The 20,343-nt window shown below is 41.0% G+C and overlaps 1 protein-coding gene across 1 annotated transcript; it reads right to left on the bottom strand.

Annotated features, from left to right (window-relative positions):
- Positions 1-5: 5 nt before the first annotated feature.
- FAM98B (family with sequence similarity 98 member B) lies at positions 6-19,333 on the bottom strand. The gene is made up of 8 exons (XM_084774969.1): positions 19,193-19,333; positions 14,912-15,057; positions 13,640-13,774; positions 12,478-12,656; positions 10,055-10,135; positions 9,112-9,228; positions 3,927-4,094; positions 6-949 (listed from the first exon to the last, which is right to left on the bottom strand). Exons 1-8 carry the CDS (start codon positions 19,261-19,263, stop codon positions 560-562), a joined length of 1,287 nt encoding a protein of 428 aa, XP_084631095.1. The 5' UTR covers positions 19,264-19,333; the 3' UTR covers positions 6-559.
- Between the last annotated feature and the right edge of the window lie 1,010 nt (positions 19,334-20,343).

Genomic DNA, 20,343 nt, shown 5'->3' on the forward strand with positions numbered 1-20,343 from the left:
ACGACTTTGACTTTAGTCAACAGAAATTTAATAAGAACCTGACCAAAGGAACTTCAACCTTATTTAAAAAAAAAACAAAAAAAAAATGGCAACTGCCTACTAAGCACAAATATTAGACACTTTTCCTATAAAACAGAATTAACAGGACAGATCCACAGGAATACAAACAAGACAAGAGTCTAGATTCCTTTCTGTTACAGGTGGGGGTCATTTATGTGTTTCAATCCTGAACAAAACACCAGTTTACAGTCTAAAATCAATCATGACAATAAAATACATTCCATTTCCAAGTTGCTGGTAATAAATATTTACATTTTTAAAAATAGGTGGGTTTTTTTTGCTTTTTTTAAAAAAAGACACAGCATGCTTTCATACACAGAATATGGAAAAAAATTATGTTGCAGGATCACCCAGTAATATAAGCAGCCTTCTGTATTCAAGAATGCCTTCCACAGAGACACTGACATGATCTACCTCAGGGTGACGTTCAAGTATGCTCCTCAGTACACTACATCTACTGTATCTAGTGAGAAGCAGTGCTTTCTAACATCTGCAATGTTTAATATCTTCTATACCCACCACCTCCTCCTCCTCCATATGGGTCGCCATAACCTCTCCCACCATAGCCCCCTCTCCCACCATGGCCCCCTCTCCCACCATAATCTCCCCTCCCACCATAGTCTCCCCTGCCTTGGAAACCTCCTCTACCACCCCCACCACTTCCTCCCCATCCTCCTCCCCCTCCTCCCCCACCTCCCCATCCTCCTCCTCCTCCACCTCCTCCCCATCCACCTCTTCCACCCCCACCACCTCCTCTACCCCCACCTCCACCACCCCAGCCACCCCTCCCTCCGCCATCTTGTCTCTTCTGCCAAGGGGGCATTTCAGGGGGTGGTGGCTCAATTTCATTCGGCCGTCCTCCCCTGTCAGGCACCCTTCCCATAAGGACCTGCGGGGGGGAAAAAAGAGTTTTCTTTAAGTGTCTGTTTTTCAAAGTTAAAATTTGCAAAGGTTTCAAATGATATTAAAGTTGTTATTTCTAAATAAAGAAGCCAAATCTTTTTAATAACAGAAAGGGTTGAACATGGTATGAACTAATACTGAAAATAAGTATGATGTTTGACAAATTCTTCAGAATACAATATTATTTTTAAACAAACTATAACAGTATTCCTAAAAGCAAGTCTTGTAATTCTCTCTCATTAAAATTTGCTTAGCAAAATTTATGACAAACACAGTACCTGTCACATTAACAACCGTTTTAGCAAAATGCTTTTAAAGACACAAACTATATAACCTACATTACTCAACTTCAACTTCATTTATTTGTACATGAACAACTGTGAACTTGACACAAGTGTTGATCTGGCAACGGGTTATCCAGTAAGACTGCACTCCTCAGGCACATTGTAGCTCATCAGTGTACAAGGGGTAAATCCGATGGAGAGGTGAATGCAACACTAGTCCCAAGTATGTTTTGTAGCAGTTTCCTCTCGGGGGAACATTCCATCCAACAGAACCTCATTATCCCAGGAAGTAAACAACTCACAACAGCTTCAAGAAGTCCCTGAAACTTCCAGACTCATTAGGCCCTCCTTCCTAGAGAATATGTAAACAGAAGCCAGTGCTGAGCAAAATCAGACAAGCCAGCTGCAAAGACCACTGGGAGACGAGTCCTGCTCCCTGGAAGAAGAAAGGAAGACCAGCCTAGCTGCCAGGAGGTGGCTCAAATCAACTGAGCCAGCTGGAAAGGACAGTCTCCAGCCTGTTGAGCTGCCTGCGTGCTGTGCACCTTGTTCCGGTTCCCAGTTTTCGTGGCTGTCACCCATGCTGGGGTGGGCTTTGGAAATGCAGCTGTCTATGAGGCATTTTTGCTCCTGTAAGTAACTCCAATAAAACTCATTGGCTCATCAAGTTGGACTTTGGTGGTATCCGTACTTTGATCTGTTTAGGCTCTGAATCTGGGGGTGAGTCTCGCCAGACAGTCTTTCATGTAACAAGTGACAGAGAAGAGCCTCCTCAACCACTCTTTTCTCTGGGGAAACCTTAAGCGATGCACTTACTATAATGTTACGGCCCAGACATCCTACCTCTAAATCCAAAATGTAAAATGCTTCACAATTCAAAACATTTTGAGCACCCACATGATGCTGCAGTGAAAAGTTCTACAAATGATATCATGGTTTGCACAGTAGAAGCACAGGCACACTAAAGGATACGGCAGAAAATTACCCACAAACGTTCTGTATAAGGTATATGCAAAAGTAATTCTGTTTTAACACTGGTCTCATCCTAAGTTCACTATATCTTTTTTTTTAAATTATAATGTCAACCCTTATTAATAGAATTTAAAACAGACGCATTCTGAATGAGGGATACTAAAACTGCCTGACAGGGAGCATGCACACAAACATCCAGTCCCTTAGCTGTGCTTTTAACAACACTCAGGAGGATAAACTAGGGAGGAGTTGAGGTTCCCATCCTTCTGCAGGCATCACCTATGTTCCATGCTCATGACAAAGTAAAAGACCATTGGGAACTCTCGGGGGTGTCAACCCCTGCCCCTGCTCTGGCACAGCCAAAGGGAATCCAACAGCTTCTTGCTCCTGCTATGCAGAAGGCGAGGCAAAATATTCACCCCTCAACCAAAGCAGCCAGAAATCAACTAGCCTGCAATGTCACCTCTAGTCAAATCTGCTTTAAAAAAGAGGCTATGAATTAGAGAGAGCAAGGGTTCAAGTGTTTGAGGCGGGGGAGTTGCATGAGAGGGACTGAAGAAAGGTATAGGGGTTGATATAATTATATTATAAATTTTGAAAGTATTTTTAAGTGCATAGAAGAAGTTATTTCACAAATACTGCATTGTGCCAAGCATCGTGGCCTATGCTTTTTATCTCTTAGAGTTCAAGGCTAGCTAGAGATACACACTAATACCAATACAATCTCACTATGCAACAAACTTCCACATCTAAGAATCTTTAATTCCCAACAATAATGCCCTAATTACCAAATCATATATATCTCACCAACCTTTCTTAGCTATTATTCTCATATGACTTCTACCAAACACACAGAGATGCTGTCTAAAACCAGCTCACAAGCTCTTCCTGAAATAAACTATGAAGTTAAAAACTCAGAAAAGACTAACATTAAACAACCATCCTAAGGGACAGCAATGTGGATTTAGTATAATAGCAATGACCTAGCATGCAGGAGGGGAGGGGAGGGGAGGGGAAAGGAGGGGAGGGGAGGGGAAGGGAGGGGAAGGGAGGGGAGGGGAAGGGAGGGGAAGGGAGGGGAAGGGAGGGCAGAGAAGTAGGGAAAGCAAATGCCCCTGGCAAGAAATCCTATTTCAGAGCAAAGTTCGAAGAAATCCTCATCAAGTACTTGCAACCTTGCTTTTGATTTTTTGTTCTTTAGTCATAAAATTGCCTGTGGATGTTCAACTAGATAAAGAAAACTTTCTGCTGAAGCTGATGGCGACACTCTGGGATCACTTGTGGTGCTGCTGCATTACACAGCCCAAATCACAGGCATCTTAACCGTCATGAAGACCACCGTCCTAAGAGTGGATCCACACCCCGTACCAGGAAGTCAATGCTCAAAGAGATTTTAGCAGCAAATCAAGTAAGTGGCGGCAACAAGTCCTGAAGATTCTTACTAACCAAATGGATACAGCAAACATGATAAAGCTACTAGGAAAAGCACTTCTCAACCTTCTAATGCAGAGAGAGCTTTGTTTACTTTATGACTACAAAAACTGAAAGGTTCACACTGTGAAATTAACTATAAAGTACAAACAGATGTAAGTCCCACTGCCATTCTTTTCTCATCCATCAAGACATGAAAAAGTAGGCAAAATATCTAAAAATAACAAACCAGAAAGCAGTAAATTCATTTTCCAGCAACCTGAAAGAAAAACCAACCTTATTAATGGCGCACGCTGTCTTCTCCCGACTGATGCCACTGCTTGTCCTAATGATCTTGGACAGATCTTCACGGGCAGCAAGCAAATGTGCCAATGTGACTGTTGTCTTGGGAGACAAAGCATAACGCTTGGGCTGGTAAATTCTTGCTATGTTATCTGTTTTTGCCTAAATGAGGGTGAGGGAGGAAAATTGACAGAAGTAAATCTGAATGAAAAGCAGTAACGATCATAATCTTTAAAAAGAAGAAAATTCATATTGTACAAGCAAGGAAACAGAAAAAGAAAGTGTCCCAATATCCAATGCAATGTATATAGTCAAATACATAGAAATAATACAATAGAACAAAATACTTCTGCTCATGTTAACACAATAAATTAATATTGCAGAAATAACATCCAAACTAGAAGAAATGGTGCGGACTACAGGAGTCTGGATGGAGGTGCTAGCTATTGTCAGTTTACCCAGGTTAGCATACACATTTAGAGTGACAGAGCCCTGTTGGGAATGGTTTTAAGGAAGACGACAAATAAATAAAAGAATTTAAAACAGAAACATTCTTCCTTAAAGAATAAATAAATAAAAAGCTAAGGGTAATCCAGAAACTAAATATGTAAGAACTTAATGCTTTAAAGGATTCCTAGAGTCCTACCATATACTAATATGTAATATAAATATGAATAAAAATACCACTTTAAAGCTAACATTTACACTTATTAAGTGTGTCAGTATTTAAGTTTTATCTTAAATTTAAAAACATACCACACTGTAAAGATTAAAGGATTTAAAATAGAATCATCAGAAAATTGAGGAAATACTCTTAAAGTGATGCATCAACTTTCTTAACAACAAAAAAGTGCCATCAAAAGGAAATCAGGAAGACACAGGAAACAACATCAAGGCAGAAACAGAAAACAGGAAATTCAAATGACGAATAGACTCATGGAACAAGTTCAATTTTCCTGATACGTCAATCTTCTTATCTATCAAGTTAACAAGAAAGTTAGTGATGCCTTCAGAACTAGGAGAAAGTGAGAGAAAAGTATTTACTTGTATATAGGAGCTTCAAGTATTAAAACTAATAACCTTTCACATAGCAAAAAATCCTTTTAAGAATCTGTCATAATCTACATTAAAATTTACAGGAAACTATTAAAGTTATAAAATTTAAATATAGAAAATTGCTGATGTTAAATAATATAAGAGAGCCAGGCATTGTGATGCATACCTGTAACCCCAGCACTCGGGAGGCCGAGGCAGGTGGATCTCTGAGTCTACAGAGTTCAGGACAGCCAAGGCTACATAGAGAAACCCTGCCTTGAAAAAAACAGAAACAAAACGAAATGAAAAATAATAATAATATAGGGAAAGGTATAAAATTAGAGTTAAGCAAACCATAGGATCATATGGTAAACATAATCTGCAAAAAGACACAGAAAGAGAGAAAACATCTGGCATCCAGCCCTCCAGCTCCTGAGGATCCAGAGAGCACTGTGCATGTAAGCCTTCTTCTCCAGTGGGTCCAGAGAGCAGCTGGGAAATATGCTCCAGGGGATCTGGAAATACCATATGACCAAGCTTCCAGCCATATTAGCCTCAGAGACCCAAGCAGGGCCTGAGCTTTGGCTCCAGTGGCCTCTAAGGCCACTGCAGTTGTGATGTTTTAACTTGTGCAGTGCTCACAGAAGTAAGCTTCTGTGTCCCAAAGCTTACTTCAGTCCTGTACTCTAACCATAGTCCCCAGACAATACACAGACTTCAGTGAATCTGTGTTTGCTATCCTGCCCCTAGTGGGCTCATGGACTCACTCCAAGGACAGACCAAAGTTTTGACTCCATATGGTTGTCTCCAGGCTTAGCATGCAGCCCCATCCTTAGTCATGTCAGAGAGTCCGTTTGACAATCAACACCAAGTTTCACCAGTCTCTATAGCTAAAATCATAACTCACAAAGATATCCCTCCAGGACAGCAGTTCTCAACCTGTGGGGCATGACCTTTGTGTCTGTCAAACAATCCTTTCACAGGGGTTGCATATCAGATATCCTGCATATCAGATATTTACATTATGATGTGCAGCAGTAGCAAAGTTATAGCTATGAAGTAGCAACAAATATAATTTTATGGATGGGGTCATCACATCAGGAGTAACTGTTAAAAAGTCACAGCATCAGAAAGGTTAAGAAACACTGCTCTAGAAGAATCAAAGAATATAAGAATCACATTCATATGGACTGACTATGTCAAGTCTATGGACTAAGTCAAAACTTAGGGACAGATGGAGAAAACACAACACAGAAACATAAAGCAACACAGCTACCATCCATGACCCATCTCCAACTGACCAACACCATAATCCGAAACTATTGAGATAAAACATCTAAGTGTCTGAGAAATAATTCAAAAAAATTAATGACCATAGAAAGGCAAAAAAAAAACCATATGCACAACTTAAGGAAATCTATCTAAGACCTCTACAAGACATTCTCTAAAGTGAATGTCAGTCAGTAAATTAGAAGCAGATGACCAGATTATGAAGGAAAAACTCATCAAGGGGGGATTGAAACACTGAAAAAGAAATAGACAAATACTTAGAGATGGTTAATCAAATCTGAAAGCATCATTAATAGACATGACCACATAGCAGAACATGCTTCAGGGTTAGAGGGCAAAGCTGAGAGAAAAACACAAGCTGACAAGTAAGGAGGAAAATATTAAGGAGCATGAATGAAATTTCTAAGAAGTCTGGTGTAAAAGAAAGTTCAGAGCTAAAATGAGGCCATTTATTGAAGATATAGCAGAAAATTTCCCAAACTTAGAGAAAAAAATAGTATTTAAACACAAGAGGCATACAGAACTCCAGATATGACCAGAGATGAAATCCACACGTCATAGTCATATGTCAAATACAATGTAGAGAAATAACCTCCAACACACAGGAAAAACATGTGAGAGTTTGCTCATGGAACAGTAAGAATCTCAGGGGGAAGCAATTCATCAAAGCACCAGCCCATGCCGTAACAGACAATATAAAAGGCTACAGTTTAGCAGAACTCCAGCCAACAATATAGTAAAGGAAGGCAAACTGCAAGCTTTTCTTCTAAAAGCAGGATAAAGACAGGAGTGCCCACTGTCCCCTCTTCTTTGACATAGTGCTTCAAGTCTTATCTACAGCAGTTAGACACATCAAAGACATACAAGGATAAAAAAATGTGAAAGGAAAAGTTAAGCTAGCGTTATTTGCAAATAACATGATTCTTTTAAAAAACATGCTATGACTACTAGAAACTCTTAGACCTAATAAACACACAGTTAAATTACTGGATACGAAAATCAGTATTAAATAGCTGTCATATGTATCAACAGTGTACTCTTAGCAAAAAAAAAAAAAAAAAAAAAAGGAAAACATTCCATTCAGATTAATACCCCCCAAAATTAAGTGTCTAGAAATTCATCTTCTTGTTAATAGCCAGCTGCCTTGGTGTTTCTGTTGTTACTGCAAACAGGACTGGTTTACTATACAATCCTTCATACACAGAGACAGGACCAAGAAGAGAATACAAGTAGCACAGCACGAGTTGATCCTAAGAGCACAGACACGTGGACCCACGTCTTAGACTGTCTAGCCCAGCCTAACACTAGCTGAATAAAGCTCATATATTGCTTTGTGTTGCTTTAACAAAATTCCTAAGGCTGGATAATTTACAGGTTTATTTGGCTTGTGATTCTAGTGACTGCAAGTCCAAATGGCATGGTGGCAAGGCCTCCCTAGCTACATCCCAATATGGAAAAGATGTGGAAAGAAAAAAGACGATGTTGCAGAGGGGCCAAGTTATGACAGCTTCATTTTAAACAGCCCACTTTCACGAGAACTAGTTCATTCCTGTAACACCAAACCTCAAGACCACAATTAGACCATTTATGAAGGCAGAGAGCCTGTATTTCGCTAGACCCCACCATGGTGGGGACCAACATTCTAGCGGATGTCTAAGGACATCAAACCATAGTGGTGTAAGTGACACCAGGTGATATAACACAGGAAGAACAGCCAAACAATAACAAGGATGTGAAATCAGAACCTCACTTCTAGTCAAAGTTGAGTAACAATACCAGGCACCAGACTCACCCTCTGAAGGTTATTGACTAAGATCTGTTAGATGAATCAATGACTGCCATATATTGGACATCACAGAGCACAGAACAGTAGTCCTTGAGACAGGGAAAGTCCTATGATTGCCCCTACTTCCTGCTTGGAAAATTCTTACAGTATGATGAGGGGGTCATCATACTATATGAGGAGAACTCCACACTAACACTAGGTAAAGATTAAAGACAGCAAACTATCTGAAAAGCTTCTCATTGGGAATGGCTCCATCCCTCAGCTCTCTTAAATGAGAGGACTCACCACAGTCTCATGGCCTAAGAAACTCAAAAAGCCTGTTCCTACATCAGTACCACCTCAACCTGTTCCTACATCAGTACTACCTCAACCTGTTCCTACATCAGTACCACCTCAACCTGTTCCTACATCAGTACTACCTCAACCTGTTCCTACATCAGTACCACCTTAGCCTGTTCCTACATCAGTACTACCACAACCTGTTCCTACATCAGTACTACCACAACCTGTTTCTACATCAGTACCACCTCAACCTGTTCCTACATCAGTACCACCGCAACCTGTTCCTACATCAGTACCACCGCAACCTGTTCCTACATCAGTACCACCGCAACCTGTTCCTACATCAGTACCACCTTAGCCTGTTCCTACATCAGTACCACCTCAACCTGTTCCTACATCAGTACCACAACCTGTTCCTACATCAGTACCACCACAACCTGTTTCTACATCAGTACCACCGCAACCTGTTCCTACATCAATACCACCACAACCTGTTCCTGTGCTGTTTTCTTCATAAGTTACTCACCTCAAACCGCTCTCAGAAATACTCCTTTGTGTGCTGGCATAAATAAACCATGCAAATTAAAAACAAAGGTGAAAGAGAGGATACGCCATCAGAAAACATGAACCTGTAGACTAACATCACTGTATATAAAAGCACTGGTTAACTGAACATGTGTCTCAAAATTGAATTAAAGTGTGAATGTGGCCTAGATACTAACAGCAGAGATGTTGCCATAGGAACTGTCCCACACTGCCACCTACAGGATACCAGTGGAACCTCACCTTTGCTCTATCAGACCATCCAAATGACTGCACTGTCACATCCAATCTTTTCATTAACATCCGGCGGCGGCATTCATATTCACAGGAAAGAGCATCATTAATTCTTTCCAGTTTTTCCTAAAGAATTTGGGGATGAAACCACAAAGATTAGACTCTTGGATTCTGCTCAGAGAGGAAGCCTGAAAATCACTATACTTTAAATAATGAGACTATGAGAAGATATTTAAATAATATTTAATGATAAAACATTTATAGTGTTCAGAAGCTATTAAAATGCTTATCATATCCTCATTAAATATATTTATTTAAGTAAAACATCAATTTGCTAATCAATTCACATTAATAAGAATATGCAGTAACTGCCCATCCTGCTGGCTTCACAAACTACCCTTTCAAGTCACAACTCTGCTAATATATTGGCCACTATAAATATTCTTGGCTAGGTAGATATCTTAAATTAATAACTTGATTAAAGTGTTATGAAAGATTACTCTAGAATATCAATTCTAATTCTCCAAAACACTAAATGTCCATTTACAAAGGGAGTCAGTGCAGTGGACAGGATGTTGCTTGTCCCCTCATGGTGTCAGGTGCAGGAGGAAAGCATACAGAGAGAGCCTGTATGAAGGGGCCCAGGGGAGTCTGAGGTCAACTACAGGTGTGGCCCTGGAAAGCACTCTGGGATGTCAACCTCATGACTGTTTTTCTGGTATCTTCTTCAAGTACACAAACCAGCCTTGCCATCCATCAGGAAGTGACAGAGACAAAAAACGGCCCCTTCCAGAGCTAGCACTATGCAATTTAGACTTTCAATCTTCAGAGCTAAGTCTCTTTACAATGATAGCCTGCCTCAAGTATTTCTTTACAGTAACAAGAAGGTTTAAAATGAGCTAATACAGTTACACCCTAACTTAGTTATAAAACTAGTAAAAGGAGCACTTACTGCCTGTTCTGAGCTTAAATCAACCTTTAGCAGAGGTTTCCCCACGTGATTTTTCTGGACTTTAGAGAGAATATCCTTCACCTAAAAGTAAATATAAAAGATTAATATATATATTATATATATAATTATATATATGCATATATATATAATTTAAACCATCTTAATATTTGATGTGCTGTTCTGAACACCAAGTAATAACCGTGTTAGTGAACCAACTAAAGTGCACCTTCACCCAGCAGGAGACAGGGTCACAGCAGTGGCAAGTCCCCAGTACACAAGAAGTGCCAGTTACATTAATCCAAACCACAGAGCATTCTGGCCAGAGCAGAAAATCTCAGTCCAAATGGAATTCCCTCTCAAGATGGCAGTCTTTACTTTCTGGTAAATTCTCAAGAGAAAAACTAAGATATTGTAAAAAGCACACAATTTTCTCAAATAAATACTGTAATATGTACTGATTCTGTTTTCGCTCCACAAGACAGCAGGAGACAAGCTCTAATCCTGACACAAACATCTTTATTGCTTTTGTAGAGCCACTGATTTGGGATGTCATTTTTATTTTGAAAATAGGATATTAGACAATTACTTTTGCTTTAGTAACATCATAGATCATTTCAATAATAGTAATTTATCCTGAAGTACTTGACTGTGGAATAAAATTCTAAGTTGGGCTCTGGGGAGTTGTTCACTGTCTTATTAAACAGTAACCAGAGCAAACAATCAGAAGCAGTAATGTTTAAGAATTCAAAGTCAGGCTGAAGAGATCGCTCAACGATTAAGAAGACTCATTGCTCTCTCAGAGGTCCTGGGCTCAATTTCCAGCAAGCATATGTTGGCTCACAATCATCTGTAACCCCAATTCCACAGGATCCAACAGGCATGTACTTGGTGCACATACATGCATGCAGGGAAAACAAAATAAATGAACAAAACATATTCAAAACAATTAAAAATCACCTTGAAAACTGGGATGATAATAAGAAATGACTGTAAACAGGACCAAGGTTTTTTTCCTGAGTGTTAAGAATGTTCTAAAATTAGTCAATAATTAGTAATAATGGCTATTCAGCATAGAAAACAGACTAAAATTCACTGCTTTATACATTTAATATGAGTGAATTTTGACATGCAAGTTGTATTCTGAGTTATATTTAAACATTAGCTTAGAACAAGCACGTCCAGCGCTGCCCCAAATTATAAACCCTCTAATCCTGAGAACCATCTGCCTCTATAGGACCACACAGTATCGTACAGGATGCTGCACCATTTCTAAATTCATTTATTTTCTTAAAACATACTGTCTCTGTAATTCCCCAAACATCAAAACTACTTGCAGGGTTACTTTACTTTACATCTCTTATTAACTAGGGGTTACTCAGGTGGACACTAACTGCAGTGAAACCTAGTAAACTTGTTATGGAGTGAGCTACGAGCAGCCCTGGGGCTGAGTGCCTCTACATCCAACATCAGGGCTACCACAGTGTGGAACAAAGCCTCAGTCTCCTCCTGTGGAGGCTGCAAGCAATAGAAACACCTATTATCACAACATGCAAATATTCAGAACATTACTGAACAGCTTAAGTTAGAAAGTAATACCTATCTTTCTCAATCTTAACAAAGTGCCTTCTAGAAACATCATATATAGAAAAAATAAAATATAGAAACTGTTACTTCTGACAGGAAATGAATGGCACAGGAAGTTGTTTTAGGTGAACAGCCCAGGTGACATGATAAGGTAAAATGCAGGAGGCACAAGGTGATAGCTGTTAACTTCCCATCAGAACACTTATTTATTCAGTTGTTACACAATATATACTTGCTAAGCAATCAAGAAAGTATGCTTGCTCACTGCCAAAGAAAGCACAATGTGACTATCCCATGGTGGGTGGGGGAGCCAAGTGTTTTTCACCTTGCAAAATCCTACTTCTTTCATTATATTATATTACAACGCTAGGTAGGAAGCAATCCTTGACTTCGCAAAGTAATTTTTATCATGGAAAATTCTGGCAAAGCCTTAGGACTCACTCATTAAGATATAGTTCCTAGATATTAACTACAATTAAATTATATGTATTAAATATACATCCAAAACTTAGTTTGCATAGAAAGCTTTGGGGGAGTGTTTCTGTTTGGTGCCGGGGAGGTACCCAGGACCTTCCATATGGTAGGCAAGGGCTCCACAACCAGTACCAACTTCTAGTAACACAATTTTTTAAGTTTCTCTTAAAATTGATAGACTATGCGTATGTGTATGTAATATACACATATATATTTACATATATCAATCACAATTAAAAGGAAAATCTTTATTTGTACACAAAATTGACATGTTAGCACTTAGTTGAAGTTTTGATAAAATTAAGTATATATATATATGTATATATAAATAAATAAATAAACACACACACACGTATGTATAGTACCTTTGATTCCACTTGGCTCAACAGGTGTGGAATGTCAGAAGTGTTTGACTTGGGGACCCCGAGGGCATCACACACAGCTTGAACTTCCTGGCAAATTTCACTGTTTTTATCTAACTGAGAATTTTTATGATTCTTCTTCTGTAGTATCTGTAAAGCTTGAAGTTCTGTACTTAAAAACACTGTAGCAAAAAGAATCAGAAAATAACATTAATACATGCGTGAAATTTTCTTGAAAAATTTTGCTGAACTATAATTTACTTAAAGCAAGTATTAACAATAGCAAAATCAAGACTAATTTACCAAGAACCAAAGAGAACAGTAGCTATAGAATACCAGAGCCTTTCTATTTATTTGTTTTTTGTTTTGTTTTGTTTTTCTGGTTTTTTTGAGACAGGGTTTCTTTTTTAGACCACGCTGGCCTTGAACTCATAGCAATCCCCCTGCCTCTGCCTCTTGAGTGCTGGGATTAAAGGCGTGTACCACCACACCCGGCCTGAGACTTGAGTGACAAATAGCCACTGTCCATGAATTCTAAAGATAGCAAAGTTCAACAAAACACATGCTTTAGGGAGTCCTTCCTGTGAGCAGCTGTAGGAATACAAACTGATATACACTCCAACCCTCCCATGATAAAAAACAAGCCTCATTAAGAATCGCAAAGAAGACACAAACTGTATTTTATCTTATTTTCTGTGATGTATTCCTAGTGCCTAGGGCAGTTCCTGGTATAAGAGTAGGTATTAAATAAATGTTTCTAAACAGTTTATCAATGTCCAACACCACAAAGAAGATAAAGTAACCTGCACAATAGCCTAATTTCCCAAAGAATTAAAAAAATTAAGTGAGACTTCAGAGATGACAGTTAGCCATTTCATCATAAATGGTCAAGTGTGAATCAGGCAAAGGAAAACTTGCTAAGTTACTGCAAACAGCACAATCACGGGGATTTACTGACTATACTGTGAGTGCTACTGTGTGCTACTGCAGTTTACGCTGTTTATGTAAGAACGTCTAAGACACTGCAACACTTAGCCAAACACAAAAGCCTTCCCAGCATGTAAGGGATCTAATGTCTCGATAATCAACGTGTGTAAATTCTGATGTGAAAATAACAAAACTATGTTGAAGACATCATTTAACAGCCCAAGGGAAGAGAACTTACACAGAAGTTTCAAGCAGTCATCCTTCTTCGTGAGGCGATCTTTAATTTCTCCCGATATGAGCACGGAGTATGGACAGGCCATCTCTTTTAAGAAACCACTGATCTCAAGCTGGAAGCTCTCTAGGTCGTCTCTCCCTTTAAGAGAAGAAGCCATACGGATTCACTGAGTGCTCACCACATAACCCACCGCGATAACATTTATCACAGGCTGGTGCCCAGTTTACATTTGGCTCCAGATTTTCACTTTCGACTCAGTCTTTAGACAGATACTGCAAGGTTTAGACAAGAGCAAGCCCACAATGCCCACACACACAAAGCGGCATTTAAGGTAAAGATGAGGACATGGCACAGGATTGGAAACATGTCTAATTTGCTTGAAGTCTCTGTAAGATTCTCCCACTGGAGTGTCCATGAAATCAGGCAAGCTGCACATTTGGAGTATTAGCAACCAAAAAACTGGCTCCATGGCAACTGTCCAATTCTACTGCTTCTCCATATTCAGATAATGAATATGATCATGGGACTTTAGCTTCACTGATCTCTTTAATATAATTATAGGGCCCTGAGTCATGCTTTAAATGAAGATGTCTCATTTTGCTTCAAATGAATTCTGTCATGTATGACAAAGAAAAAGATAATTTAAAAGTCAGCTTTAGAAAAGCATGCTACTTGGTTCCTCGGCAAATAATTACTCAGTTTTCTTCCTATCAGCCTGTCTGATTCTACAAAAGACCAGGAAGACCCCAGTTACAAGATGACACGAGTTAAAAGACAGAGCTGTATAAAGTACTAAGAGATTTTAATCACAGAATTTCCATGTGAATTCTTGTCCTGAGATAAAGAGAATAACATTGAAATTGATGGCTCCGAATTTTTTTATTTTGTTCTTCTTTTTAAGATTTTATTTATTTATGTATGAGTGCTCTATCTGTATGCACACCTGCAGGCCAGATGAGGGAATCAGACTCCAGTACAGATGGTTGTGAGCCACCATGTGGTTGCTGGGAATTGAACTCAGGACCTCTGGAAGAGCAGACAGCGCTCTTATCCGCTGAGCCATGTCTCCAGCCCCAGCCCATTGTTTTGTAGTGAATTTAAGAATCAATTTTGGATTACTGTAAAACTTAATTCAAAGACTCTTTAATTCTCAGCACGGAGGGTCTTCATAATTATGACTTTCCCTTATACAGCAGTCGTACTTTTGATAAAACTACAAATCCTGCGCAGTCAATTCGCTTTTACTAAGTGGAAGGGTGACAGAGCAGGGCATACCAGCTGAAGTGATGCTTTCTTCCAGGTTGCATAAGGACTTTATTTGGGAGCCTAACCAAATGCAGAGCTCCGAAAACTCGGGTGAAGACAGCCCCTCCTCTGCTGCCTTGGAGAGTGCCTGTTCCTCTAACAATGGACCCTTATACCTAGAAAGGAAGAAACAATGGTTTAAAAATGACAAAAAAAAACAAAAACAAAACTTGTTTTGATATTAGCCATTCCAAGGATAGTAAGGTGAAATCTCAAAGTTGTTTTAATTTGCATTGCCCTCACTGCTAAGGATCATGAACATTTTGGGGGGTATGTCCTTCCCACTTGAATTTCTTCTGTTGAGAACTCTTTGTTCAGATTCATAGTCCCAGGAGTTTCCATGACTCCCCACACACCACAGCTGTTGCCCTTGCCCTCGGAGCCCTCTCAGAGGTTGATGGTCAGCCTCCACTGCTGAGGACACAAAGGACATAGGACTCAGATTATTTGAGCCAAATCTAACCTGAAGCCTCCTTCCTGCAGTCTAGCTTCCATAGTACCAGAAAGTTCTACACACACTGCCAAGAGAGGGAAGCAATCAACAGCCCTACCTTGCTGCAACACCTATGAACCACAATACTGACCAGCATGGGAAGATATCCATAAGGTACAAACTCATGTGTGTGGTAACCAACAGCTGTCTAAGTCAACTTAAGGCCCGCTCAATAGGAAGGAAATCATACCTGGTACTCAAAACCTAGCCAGCTGGGGCTTGTCAGGTCACAGTCTTTGAGGAGAATCTGCATCACTTTAATTCCTTAACTACAGTCTAAAGTTTACCCTCATTCCCACAGATACATGCACGAAGCTTCGCTCTACAGCAAATCTCGCTTCCCATGTTTTTGTCTGTTTTTAAGCAGGGCCTCAGTGGTCTTGAACCCACTACAGAGTCCAGGCTGATGGCTTTATAATCTTCCTGCTTCTGCCTGTAGTGCTGGAATCACAGGTGTGTGTTACCACACCCCTAGTTTGCCATCTAAATCTTATCTCCCCCGCACAGACTCTTACCCCATAGGGAACCATATTTAACTTGGGGCTGTGCATCTGCAACTATCTTTAACATAAATATAAACATTGCCTTTTCCCTTTGAGGTCAGGTAGCTGCTACATGCTGTTTGGTACCTTGCTTAAACACATACAGCTTATTGCAGGCAGAGCTGCAGAAGTCAGAGCACAGCTTCTTAGGCTTTTCCTACCTGTGACCTTCTCCTCCAGAGCACTTGCTATGCATCCTTGAGTATGTAGCTATGTAAAGCAGATATCAAATCCAACATTGACTGATAATAAATTATCATACACTTTCTCTACTATAGTTTTACCACTCAGTCGTCAATGGGACCCATCCCCACCTCTTACCACAGTTGTCACTTTTGTGTGTTTACTATGTACTGAATCGAAAAGGAGCTGTATTTCATGAAGAATATTTTCTAGAACTCACTCTGTAGACCAGGGTGGCCTCAAACTCAGAGATCTGACTGCCCCTGCCTTGAGTGGTGGGGATTAGAGGCCTGTGAGTTTTGAATATTTTCATATCTACATTTTGCAAATAAAGAAAAGAAATTAAGGCGTGCCGGGCATGGTGGTGCACACCTTTAATCCCAGTGCTCCAGGAGGCAGAGGCAGGTGGATCTCTGTGAATTCAAGGCCAGCGTGATCTACAGAGTGAGTTCCAGGACAGCCAGGTCTACACAGAGAAACCAAAAAGAAAAAAGAAAAGCAATGCAGTTGGCGGTGGTATTTGTCTTTAATGGCAGCACCCAGGAGTCAGAGGCAGGCAGCATACCTCCGGCCTCCTTAATGAGATTTAAATTGTAAGTTGGACACAGGGCTAGAAATGCGTGTTTATAAATCATTTCATCTCTGTAGCAATGCGTTCAAGTCAGGATTAGTGTAATTCCTCTTGTTCTAACACAGCACTCTCCTGAAGGGTTCAAGGTCTGCATATCTGCCAACACTCAGAACACACCATCTTCCTTCTAACGCCATCTCATCTCTCTTAGTTAATTCCTACTCGTCCTTTCTACCTCAACTCAACTCCCACTTCTCCAGGAATCTATCACTAACCCGTAAGCCTCCTGTTCTGTCATCCCGCTCTTTCTCCTGAAGCTCTTAGATCAGCGTGTAACTAGGCAGCAACATCTGTTTTTACTGTGAGCTCCATGAAACCAGGAACCGAGTCTGCTTTGCTCGCCACCTGACTCCTCAGAACAGTGTCCAAGACACACCCATGCCTCATAACTTCTTGAAATAAACAGTCCTTCTCAACCTAGGCTGTGAGGCTTCATAACCTCTGCAAGACCATAATATACCTCTGAAGATTATGAGTCAGTGAGTCGGTGGTATATACCAGACCAGAATCTTTTCATCAGCTATGTGCATGGTTACAAGGCACAACCAGACCAACTAGCTGCCACGGTCTGTTCCCAGAATCACAGAGCAATCTAAGTAACGAGGCATGAGAGCGTCTGCTTAAGGATGCTCATATTTCATGGAAGAGCAAACTGATTCCTAACCGGTTCTCTTTTGTAACATACTACGTCTCTGCATTGGTCTTTCACAGTTTTCCTTTTTAAGTCATCCCATTAATTTACTTTTTACATGACAACATAAAGCAGTGTCACGGATAAACTGAATGGCTTAATCACAATAGAAAATACATTATTCACAATCTACATGGAGATCTGAAAAGACAGTGACCAATTACAACATAAACTATCACTACTCTTTTCCACATTTCATTATCATAGAGGGGATTTTTATTTTTATTTTTTATTTTTTGGTTTTTCGAGACAGGGTTTCTCTGTGTAGCCTTGGCTATCCTGGACTCAGTTTGTAATCCAGGCTGGCCTCGGACTCACAGAGATCCACCCGCCTCTGCCTCCCGAGTGCTGGGATTAAAGGTGTGCATCACCACGCCCGGCTTTAGAGGGGATTTTTAAAACTTCAAAATCTTGTCCTTGGCCATACCAGGAAATACCAGTTCTAGAGTGGGCAACTGTTTTACTTCTCCATACTGAATACAAAAGAAGTGTTTCTCAGTAAATGTCAAAATCACACAAATTTCACTTTCTTGCACGCTATGGTAGGAAGAATAAGTTTAAGGAATCAAAGGAGAATAAAACCATTTTCTTCCCATGCCATAAATGACGGACTTGCAAGAGCCCCAAAATTTTACGTGTCTGACTTGGAATCCAAGCTGGAGCCCAAACACTTCAAGATACTTTACTTTCATATTATTAGTTAAAGAGAATTTCACAGAGGCACAAATGGCCCAAAAATAATCGCTAGTTCTGTTCTTTCATTTAACAAACATTTTATTCAAGACCCAGTAAATGCAAGGTTCTGTTACGCTGGATAACAGCACAGTATGCATTATCAACCGTTGCTAGAGGTATGATGAAGTTTGAGGGAACAACAGTAAGGGGGCAGGGCATAATAATTTCAAGCTTCTTTGGGAACAGTTATCCTAAAAAGAAACGACTGTGCAGATGGCACCAACATTAAGTAAGAGATTTGTTTAATAACCCTCAACAGTTTGACCCTTTGATTACAAGTATGCACACTCCTTTGAACTTTTTCTTCACTCATATACCTAATCAGGCACTGGGACAGACCCCACTCTGCCTGGGATCGAGCAGTGAAGAAAGCTGACAAAGCTGGGTTAAGTTCACGAGACAAACATGGAAAAGCGCAAGTAATAATGCGCGTCCAGATTGCCTCATTACCATCAACCCTGAGGTCCTCATAACACCCAGCGCCCTGGATTATAAACTTCCAATATCTGTCTGAAAACTGTCCTTTCTCCCTGCCTATCACACAAACATGCATCAAGGAACGGAGACGGTTAAAAGTCGGGGCTCACACTCAACTAAGAGAGTCTCCTGTCTAGCGGGAGTGAGTCCTTCGTAGCCCTGAGTAAGCCACCGATTGAATAGCGTGGGACACAACGGTCCAGAGGCGACTGCGGTGCGGCGGGCGCGGGGTCGAGGTCCACACAAAAGGCCCCCGAGGCTCGGGAAGACCCGGCTGCGGGCTGAACGTGATGGGCAGGACAGAGGGACCGAGGCCCGCGCAGCCTGGCCGCAGCCGCGCTTTCCCGCCGGCTCGCTGGGTCCGGGCTAGCAGGAGCGCACAGGCCTGCGCACTTGCTCGCACACCGCCAGGCCGGGGAGACGCGCGCGCCCGAGCCGCAGTGGCCACGCGCTGCGCCGGCGTACGCATCCCTAGGCGGCGGTCCACGAGAGCACTCACCCCAGGGCCTCCAGGGTGTCCAGTACGTCCCCCTCCATGCTAGTTTCGGGCCCGAGCTCTGGCCCTCTCATGGTCGCTCGGCCCAAAGCTGTTCGTCACTCTAAAACTCCCGCCGGAAACCAGCGTCATCGCGCCGAGGTTCCGGGGCGGGTAGCCATGGCGACGGTGGAATAGCACTCGGGACCCAGGCCTGGAAATAATCCACGCTTGGTGCAATCTAAAACCGGGTTTGCAACAATAGACATTTTTTTAAAATAATGAAACATAAGCCATGTGTTCATAATAAAATGGCATCTTTGTGTTGAAGTCAATCTTTTTTAATATCATGATTCTATTCTAGGTGTTGAACCCTCCTCCACATTATATTTTTAATGTGTGTGTGTGTGTGTGTGTGTGTGTGTGTGTGTGTGTGTGTGTGTGTGTGTGTGTGTGAACGCGCGCGCGTGCTTGTGCCTTGTATGTACCATGTGTGTGCCGGTGCCCTGGAGGAGGAGGCCGGCAGAGGGCGCCAGATCAGGTCCTCTGGAAAAGCAGCCACCATTCTTAACCAATAAGGCAACTCTCCTGTCACCCACACACGTAGGTCTCGCCTTTTATAACAAAAATTCTGAAAGGAAACTGTAATTATCTCTAGCTAGAAAGTAACAGCATGCGCATATAAATAAGTCCATTGAGCCAATATATGCAGCAGTGTTCCAGCTTTAATAAGAAGAGATCAAGAGTATTATTTCTTTGTGAATGTAGACTCAAATAGGTGGTCTGTCCTTCACATCCATCGATCTGTAGAATCACCTCAAATACATACATAGATTTTGTGTTGCACTGCTGATCATATATGAATGTATAAGCAACAAAATCCCAATAGTAGCTACAAATCCAGATTCAGTAAGAACATCCTCCAGAAATAAAAGCAAGGCCCCTATGCCTTACTCCCTGAATCTGTGGGGCTGAGGTAGGTGTATCTTCAGGACTTCAAGGCCAGGCTGGTTTACATAGTGTGCTCCAGGCCAGCCAGAGCTACAAAGTGAGACATGGTCTCACAAAACAGAAAGAGAGAGACATAGAGACAGAGAGAGGGGGGAGGGAGAAGGAGGGAGGGAGGGAGGGAGAGAGAGAGGGAGGGAGGGAGAAGGGGATAAAGATATCTTCTG

This window comes from Acomys minous (assembly GCF_964271855.1).
Source record: "Acomys minous genome assembly, chromosome: 3".
NCBI classification, from domain to species: Eukaryota; Metazoa; Chordata; class Mammalia; order Rodentia; family Muridae; genus Acomys; species Acomys minous.